This window comes from Bison bison, unplaced genomic scaffold (genome assembly GCF_000754665.1).
Source record: "Bison bison bison isolate TAMUID 2011002044 unplaced genomic scaffold, Bison_UMD1.0 scf7180017864036, whole genome shotgun sequence".
In the NCBI taxonomy this organism is placed as follows: domain Eukaryota; kingdom Metazoa; phylum Chordata; class Mammalia; order Artiodactyla; family Bovidae; genus Bison; species Bison bison.
Window position 1 is genome coordinate 4,736,756 of NW_011494608.1, and position 9,527 is coordinate 4,746,282.

General features: G+C 49.2%; 1 protein-coding gene across 1 annotated transcript in view; it reads right to left on the minus strand.

The window, feature by feature from the left end:
• The window catches only part of COL22A1 (collagen, type XXII, alpha 1), a 226,139-nt gene that overhangs the window by 43,921 nt on the left and 172,691 nt on the right, over positions 1-9,527 (minus strand). The window contains exons 47-49 of the mRNA XM_010834806.1: positions 9,152-9,199; positions 2,310-2,423; positions 1,900-1,953 (exon numbers count right to left, since the gene is read on the minus strand). Of these exons, the coding sequence (XP_010833108.1) occupies positions 1,900-1,953; positions 2,310-2,423; positions 9,152-9,199 (216 nt within the window). The remainder of the gene's footprint in view (positions 1-1,899; positions 1,954-2,309; positions 2,424-9,151; positions 9,200-9,527) is intronic.

Here is a 9,527-nt window from a genome sequence, read left to right on the forward strand (position 1 = left end):
GCATATAGTTAATAAACAGGGTGACAATATACAGCCTTGACGAACTCCTTTTCCTATTTGGAACCAGTCTGCTGTTCCATGTCCAGTTCTAACTGTTGCTTCCTGACCTGCATACAAATTTCTCAAGAGGCAGATCAGATGGTCTGGTATTCCCATCTCTTTCAGAATTTTCCACAGTTTATTGTGATCCACAGGGCTCCGAAGGGGCAGAAATTACCATGAGACAAGGGGACACGACTGAGCTGTGTAGAAGGAAAACGAGGGTCTCGTGTAGGCTGGGTATCATCTTAACTTAACATTTCTGTATTTTGTTCCTCATGGATCTACTTCATTCATTTTAAACGTTTCACAATACTGCATTAGAGGCTCATTTAGCTTGGTTACACCTTCCGCCCAGGTCTCACCTCAGTCCTGGCCCAGGCACTGACAGAGGGCTTACAACGCGCCAGGCGCAGGTGGGAGCATCGTTGAGCAGTCGTCAGGGTCAGAAGCCCGGAGGGTCTCTGCCCTCACAGCCCCTTGTTCACCAGGAGGAACGGGAAGGGCCGGGAGGCAAAAAGCCAGCCCAGGGCCGTTGCCGAGACCGTATTCCCACCCCAAGGGTCTTGCTCCTGTGGTCTCTCTCCCACTGACAATTTCATGCTGCAACCCCCATCAGAGGAGCCATACCAAGTCCCAGAGAAACACGGTGACATAGTGACACGCGTGTCCCTGAACACACGTTAGGGACAGAGCAATGTGCAGAGGTCACAGCAGCACAGAGTTGACAAGGGGGGGGGGCAGAGAAAGCCCCCCAGGGCAGCGTGGATGTCCACTCCCTGCCTACACACTCTCCCAGTCTACACACTCTCTCCCCCTGAGTGCTGAACACTGTCCTGACCGAGGGCCTGAGAGCCGCAGCCCCGAAGCCTGCCTGTTCCGCAGCTGCGCACCCAGCTCCCCCCTCCCATGCCAGCGTCCGAGCTCCGTGAACCTATAGAGCCATGCTGCCTGTTCCAGACAGGTGTCTCATCATTCACAGCACAGTGAATGATGCCCACTGTGTTTCTATAGCACTTTCCTAATAACACTCTTTTTTAAAATTATTTTTTATTGAAGGATAATTTCTTTGCAGAATTTTCCTGTTTTCTGTCAAACCTCGACATGAATCAGCCATCAGTATACATATATCCCCTCCCTTTTGAACCTCCCTCCCATCTCCCTCCCCACACCTCTAGGTTGATACAGAGCCCCTGGTTGAGTTTCCTGAGCCATACAGCAAATTCCTGTTGGCTGTCTATTTTACATATGGCAATGTAAGTTTCCATGTTACTCTTTCCATACATCTAAAAATACGGAATGCTTCACGACCTTGCACGTCATCCTTACACAGGGGCCAGGCTAATCTTCTCTGTATCATTGCAATTTTAGTGTATGTGCTGCCGAAGCAAGCACCCTAATAATCCTTTTATCGAGTGCTAAGTTCTTTATCTGTACAATATGTTCAACTCTCACTTCTCTCTGCAGTTGTTTTTATTCACATCATTAGTGGTTGGAGAAATTGAGGCCCAGAGAGGTCAAAAATTTTGCCTAAGGTCACACAGCAACAATGACTCAACTAGAATTCAGAGTTGTCTGACCCCAAAGTTCACGTCATAACATCACTACACATTCCTATCCAGTAGCTCATCTGTACTTCCAACCACTCAGGTATTTGTAGATGAGAAATCTGAGACTCAACAAGTTCAAGTGCCCATTTCCAAGGTCACTGAGACAGCCAGTGCAAAGGAGAGACCTTGAATGTGGGTTTTCTGACTTTAAAACCATGATCTCGTTACACTGGGCATCACTCTTCCTCAAACTTAGGCTAACCAGTGAGATGAGAACAGATACACGTGAGTTTTATGACGGTTCACTGACCTGAGGTCCAGCTATTCCTGGGGGCCCTGGGAGGCCTCTGGGCCCAGCATCCCCCTGCAGCAGGAAGAACGGGGAGAAAAAAAGAAAAAACAGCAGGAATAAGTGTCTGGACCCGACATACGGCATCGTCAGCAAGATGTCCACTTCCATATCATTCACTCATTTCCCATGGGATTCCCAGGTCCCCGCCTGCCCCTCAGAGTGTCTGAGCAAAGGCAGGCGGTGATAAGGTGTGTGGCTGTGATTCAAGGGTATAACCCACCCCCAAAGTGGTAAATGGTGCAGGAACCAGTCCCCAAGGTGACCCCAATGATCCTCGCCTCCCAACGGGTACCAGAGAGACAGTGCTGGCATCTCCAAGATGATTTACTTTGTCCCAATGATAAAAACGAAATCTCTTTTGTTCCTACCTTTTTCCCTTCTGTGCCTTCTCTCCCTGGCTTTCCTGGGAGACCTCTGTCCCCTTTAAAACCTGGAAGACCAGGGAGGCCTGGGGGGCCCGGGGGACAGTCATTGCACACGTCCTGAGAGAAAGAGTAACATGATAATACAGTTACTTGTAAAACAAAAGGTGACCCATAGCTCCAACCCCTCCAGACAGGAGGAAGCCAGCAAATGATGAAAAAGCAAACGGGTAGATGGAGTCATTACCCACACAGCCTGTGTCAAACTTCATGTTTTTCTCTCTCGTTCCTAAACTAGGTTTCAGCATTGATATATCTGTATTATTACCGCACGTCTCCCTACTTCCGGCCAATGGCTGAAGTGTAGCCCAAGACCAAGACGTCAAAAGCACATGTACCGATGTCTGTGAACATCTAAAAATATTCACAGTACAGATTTAAAGCAAGCATTTAGTACTGTAAGAAACAGCATGCTTTGTCCCTAAAGCCAGAGACAAAACAATGCTGGAGGCTAAATTCTCTGTCTCACAGGTTTACCTAAGTGGTTTCTGAACAAAGAAGCAAAATAAAGAACGCCAAGAGGCAACCCCCCTCCCCGAGGTCTTGCTCACTGTAACACACACCAAGTATCGCCTGGCATTCTTCTTAGTCCAGGGAAACTCACTCAGTCGTGTCCGACTTGTTGCAACCCCAAGCACTATACAGTCCCTGGAATTCTCCACGGCAGAATACTGGAGTGGAGTATCTTCCCAACCCAGGGATCAAACCCAGGTCTCCTGCATTGCACGCGGATTCTTTAGCAGCTGAGCCACAAGGGAAGCCCTTCTCAGTCCAAAGTAGGTATTTAATCAAGGCTCTCTGGAATGGAGCTTTGCTCCTCGGCTCTGAGGCAGGTGAGTTCTGTCCCTGGAGTGAATTTAAAGCCAGGGAACCAATTCTCGAGCTTGTCTGTGTCATCCCCAGGTCTTACAGTTTGGAGCACAGTAAACCCCAAATGAAATTCACTGGCCTGACCACACTCTGTCCAACTCACACCCCAGCATCTTGGACTGCTCCTTCCTTGTGCTGTCGTTGTGCTCAGTCATGTCCGAGTCTTTGTGACCCCATCGACTGTAGACCGCCAGGCTCCTCTGTCCATGGAATTTCCCAGGCGAGCATACTGGAGTGGGTTACCATGTCTCCCTCCAGGGGACCTTCCTGACCCAGGGATCCAGCCCACACCTCCTGCATCTCTTGCATTGTAGGCGGATTCTTTACCACGGTGTTCCTTCCATGCCTTCACTCTAATCCTGTCTTCCTCCCCGATTCCCTCCTTGTGATAAAGGTTAAATAAAGTAAAACAAGCATGGCTCTCGGAACAGTGCCAGATCATTTCCAGAGCGTTCGGCTTTGATGTGAATTCACATACTCAGCCAGCGGCTCCCTCGCTGTTGGGCACGGCGCTCTTCTGCTTCGAGACCACAGTAAATAGCTGTCTTGAAGAGCTCACGGATCCATGGCACCAACTGACCCAAGCAAATGTGCTAACTCGGGCCTTGGGCTGCTCCACTGGAGAGACGGGCCAAGACTTGCTCACGTTCACAGTGGGTGATGTCTCAGGTGGCCTGGCACTCATCTTGATCTCTAATTCAGGATGGACGGGCTTTCATCAACAAAAAGCATCTCTGAGCAGTCCACCTTCCTTTCAGGTGCTCACGCCTACTCAATCTTTGATGTTTCTTTAGAGGTGTCCTACTCCAAGAAGTGCTCCTGATTGCTTCACACTGGGGGTATGCTTCTGCCCCTGAGAACCTCCTGCTACAGAAGCACCTGTCTCACTATAGAGTGGTCTCTTTATAGCTCCATGCCGTCCCCATCAAGCAAAAAAAAAAAAAAAATGTGTGAGCTCTTTGAGAACAGAAGTAAAGTTGCTTTATCTCTGCATGTCTGATTTATAGCAAATAATCTTCCACAGAGCATGAGCTCCGTGAGGGGCCCAGCCGACCCAATCAACCACCACCAATTGACCTTCACACACCTAGGGCCACCTCCCAGAAGCTGGTTGAAATGTTGAGGGGAACGAAATGTTGGGTATGTGAAGAAATGGCAAATGAGGTGAGCTGAAGGGCACTGTCTTCAGTTGCTGCTGTTTGGAAGGGTGGCAGGCTAGGGAGAAACTCTTCTATTCCTAGACAGTCTCTATAGTTGCTTACAATAGGATATATCTGTGAAATAGGGCAACCCCGGACACAGGATGCATGGAAGCAGAGCTAGGCTGGTTGCAGAAGGACTTCCAGACACCAAGAATTTTTGGACTTGGAGGTACAGTGGGATCCACAGCAGAAAGCGATCACATCTAAGACAAGATCTCACTGTTTTCTCATTTCTTGTTGATTTCTGGCATGGTTAAGTCAGCCTGAGCATGTCACAGTCACACATCCTGTGAGCATTGTTCCCTGATGGCCAGGGCAGCCCCCAGACTTGCTAGAGAGGGGGCTGGACTTAACATACAGACCCGGTCCTGGAATCCAGTGCACAGGGCAAGACCAGCCCCCGACCCGCTCTCCCACCAAGCCTCCCTTTGCCTCTGTGCCCGTGGGACCCCAGCCCCTGGACCTGGGACACCTCAGTCATGTGGATGCTAGCACTGGGACCCAAGCGGACTGCCCCCAAACACATCTCAGTGGCATATTAACTACTGTGAATTAAAGTTACTTAAGAAATGGTCAGTGTAAGACAGACATTGATACTTCTGTCTTCCCTAAAACAGGAAATAAACCAAAATACAGGAAATAAACCTCTCACGTGAAAGGGGCCCTCCCTGCAGCTGGAGGTGGGAGGACACCTTTATCCCCAGAAACAGGGATTTCAGGGCCAAGAAGCCTGTATAAATCTTCAGTTTTAATTTACTACCCTGAACCCAAGCTCTGCTTAAAGTCTTCACTAATTAAGCACCCAGAGCCTATGTTTCTCTGCCCTGTCAATTCCTCACAAATGTCTTATGTCTTTACCTACAAAGTATGAAAGCTGCCTGTTTGGCCACTTTTTAGGTCTCATTTCTAGGAGACCTCCATGTGTACAAATTAAAGCTTATTCTGCTCCTCTTAATGCCTTGTGTCAATTTTTAGTCCCATCACAGAACTCAAGAGGACCCACAGGTGGAATTTTCTCCCTCCCCATCACCAGCCAGAGTTCTGTGTCCAGCTGGACAGGCTTGCCCACACCACAGTGAAGCCTCTGCCCACTTGGGGTTCACGGCTACACCTTTCCAAGCCTCAGTCTCCCTGTCTGTGAGATGAGAACCTCAGATTCTGGGGAGAAATACATGGCGAGAACACAGGAGTTTCAGCTGCCATGTACATCCCTGTGGTTTCAGCTGTGATTTTTCCTCCCTTTGTCCCACTGGCAGATCAGAGAGATGACCCTGATGATCAATTCTGCTCCCAACTCTTCCACTTAACTGAGTCATTTCAGGCAAGCCACTTTAGTTCCTTTGAGTCCACTTCCATATCTGTTAACAAGGCTCTTTCTGCTACTTGGGAGAGAGTGCAAATTTTAATACATATGAAGCATCTAGCATGTTGCAAGCTCCAGTGTGTAAATGCAGACTCCTCTTTGTCTCCATCCCCTTCCTATTTCCTGAGACATTTTCAGCAAACCCTGTGTCATTGTATTTGGTGCAGGAGAGCAGACCAAGCAAGCGCTCAAAACTGCATAACCCTGGAGGGATGCTGCGGTCTCTTGCCAGGCACAGAAATCATCTCCAGATCATCTCACACGAACTTCTGCTGGATTCCTGAACCTTCAGTGCACGTTCATGCCAAGCGTGTAGCCTATACCTCAAACCTCGAGCTGACAGCCAAGGAACTCACTACCTGCCTGTCCTGCATCAGGTGGTCGTCAGGAAGCTTGGATACACGCAAAGATGAGGTCACGTAGCAGAGGGGTCGAGGGCATGAGGAACTGGAGCTGGTCACACTGGGAGTGAGTGTTGGCTCTGCCACCGTGCAGCTCTGTCACCTTGAACAAGTGTCTGGCCCATCCCTGCCCACCTCCTGCTCTGCAAAAGGCAGCAGGTGATAGTACCCAAAGTCCATCTAGTCAAAGCCATGGTTTTTCCAGTAGTCATGTATGGATGTGAGACTTGGACTATAAAGTAGGCTGCACACCAAAGAACTGATGCTTTCAAACTGTGGTGCTGGAGAAGACTCTTGAGAGTTCCTTGGACAGCAAGGAGATTAAACCAGTCAATTCTAAAGGAAATAAACCCTGAATATTCATCAGAAGGACTGATGCTGAGGCTGAAGCTCCAAAACTTTGACCACCTGACGTGAAGGGCTGACTCATTGGAAAAAACCCTGGTGCTGGCAAAGATTGAAGGCAGGAAGAGAAGGGGATGACAGAGGATGAGATGGAATCATTGACTCAATGGACATATGTTTGAGCTAACTCTGAGAGATGGTGAAGGACAGGGAAGCCTGGCATGCTGCAAGTCCATGGGGTCACAAAGTCAGACACGACTGAGCAACTGAATGATAACAGTAACTGGGTTGTTGGCAGGGACTGGGTGAAACAATATTTATCCTGGGAATCGTCTAAACTTCCAACCATGGAAGTTTAGTAAACGGGAACTCTTAGAATACAAAGTTTCTACTCAGGCAGTCTTCCAATGACCAGGAGGAGGCAAATTTTCTGTAACGAAAGATGCCTTCTCAGCAAGAGAGGGTTCCCCCACTCGACAGCCACCCCATCAGGCTTTAACTGACATCAAGATGGTAGTGGGTGATTATCAACTAGGGAGCCAGGATAGTGACTCTGCAGACCTGGGCAAACCCACGAGGGCCAGGCTTCCATCTACAGAGTTTCCAGGCAAAGCACAGCTCTGGAAGGCCAGGGAGTCTCAGGTACTGCCCTGAATGTAGGTGCTCACATTCTCTTGCAGTTCCTGGCTGCTACATCCTTCCTAACGTCAGAAGTATCAATTTGACTAAACGTCTATTTCAATGCTGCAGCTGTAAAGCACACAGCAGTCACTCCTGTTATCTCTGCCTTAAAGACTGGGACACTTTGAGGCTGTAATCCTTAAGGGGAGGTGGGGGACAAGAACCGAGGCAAATCCAATGCCTTCCCAGTGGGACAGAATTAGAGAAAAATCACCTAGACTAAAAAGCCTGTACTAAATAGGACTTCAATAGATAATGATTTCTTGCCATGTCCTGGTTGTAAAAAAAAAAAAAAAAAAAAAAAAATCCCTCTTGTCAGTAAAAATCAAGAAAGATTGCTCCACTCCTCATTTTTAAGTAAAATGTATCGTTTTCCATCAAGGCTTTCAATGTGTAGAGAGATGAAAAGTCCCAGGCTTCTGAGGTTTCCTTTTTCCTTCTGCTCTCCTCCCTTGCTCTCATGCACGAACCGGGTGCTTTCAAATGCCTCCCAAGTGGTTTTTAGAAGACAGGAGATGAGGGAGAGGGTGGTCACGCAAAAGGCAGGGCCAGGCTCCACCCAAAGTTCAGACCAAGGCTGAGAACAGAGGCAGCAAATGGTCCCCCACGTGTGTGGCCATAGGACCGCTCTTCTGGAAACATGGATCTTACCCCGCTCTGTCCTGCCTGTCCCCCTTCTTCTCCGTTCAAGACCTGAGGTCCGTGGCCGAGCTCCCAGGCAGCCAACTCTCCGCCCTATCTCAACCGAGCTCTCTCAGCTCACGTTCCCCGCCCCCCTGGGAGAGGGTGCTGTGGTTCTGACGATGAGCTCCGTCTGCGCTCAGATCCAGACTCCACCTGGCCAAGGGCCCAGCAGCTCACTCACCGCTCGGCACCTGTGCCCTGGACCTGGCACCAGCAGGATCCTCACCCAACCTGCTGGATTCTGCCCAGGACTGTCTTTTCAGAACCCTAGGACGCAGTCCTGTGTGGGGTCCAAAGTCAGTCTCTGGACTCGTTGAGGAGTGGATTCTATTCCCAGAAAGTCGCTGACCCTCATGGTGACTCAGGTTTCTAATAAACAAAGAGCTAGTCACTAAGTCTTATCTGACTCTTTGCGACCCCTGGACTATAGCCCACCAGGCTCCTCTGTCCATGGGATTCTCCAGGCAAGAATACTGGAGGGGGTTGCCATTCCCTTCTCCAGGGGATAGTCCGGATGCAGGGATCAAACCCGGGCTTCCTGCATTGCAGGCCAATTCTTTACTGTCTGAGCCACCAGGGAAGCCCTATAAAGGCTGACACACATCCCTGGGTGGGCTCAGACCACCAACCTTTCGGTTAATCGCTGGATGTGCTAACTGACTGCACCAGAAACACACCAGCATAGCCTTAAAATCCCCTGGAGAAGGGAACGGCTACCCACTCCAGTGTTCTTGCCTGGAGAATCCCATGGACAGAGGGGCCTGGCAGGTTGCAGACCATGAGGTTTCAAAGAGTCTGACACGACTGAGCGACTAACAAGCAAAACGAGAACATAAATGGTACCAACCTCATGGAGCAATTGTAGACACGAGAGATGCACGTGAAGCATTAATCATAGTACCACCCGGAAGGATTTCCCATGACAACGGATCTTATTGTCCAATAAGACAGCCACTAGCCACAGGTGGCCAGTAAGTACTTAGGATGTAGCTAGTGTGACCAAAGACCGGAATCTTTTTTTTTTTTCATTAAGTTAAACAAGTTTAAATTCACACATGTGGCCAGTGGCTTCTGTGCTGGACAGTGGATTTTAGCACATTGCTGGCACGGCATGTTCTCAACAAATGTTGTTATAGTTGTTTATACTCTGCTCAGACCAAAAAAAAAAAAAAAAACCAAATCATCGACATCGCCAGTCTCCCCGTCACAACTCTCAATAGGCATGCATATTTATGTTTTTACCTTCACCAAGAGATTTACGTCCCCTGGAGACAGTACTGAAGAGGGGCCCTGTCAAAGTAAAAATAAATAAATACATACACACGAGTGCACACTGCATATTCCATGCTTCTGCAGCGAGCAGCCTTCAAAATGTGACTGTAACAGGTGACATGTCTACACAGGACACAAAGAGCCTGGTCTACGCCCCACGCTTGGGAACCACAGGCAGACTCTTCTGAGCTGTCCTAACTAACATCAGACTTTCTGGTCCCCGCCTTCCTGGCCCTCTCTCTCTCCTGCTGGCCCCTCCTCCCCCTTCCATCACCACCAGCAGGTCCTATGGGTACTGTGGAAGACGAAGGGGGCGGGGTGTCCTTTACTCCCGGTGGGTAATAGG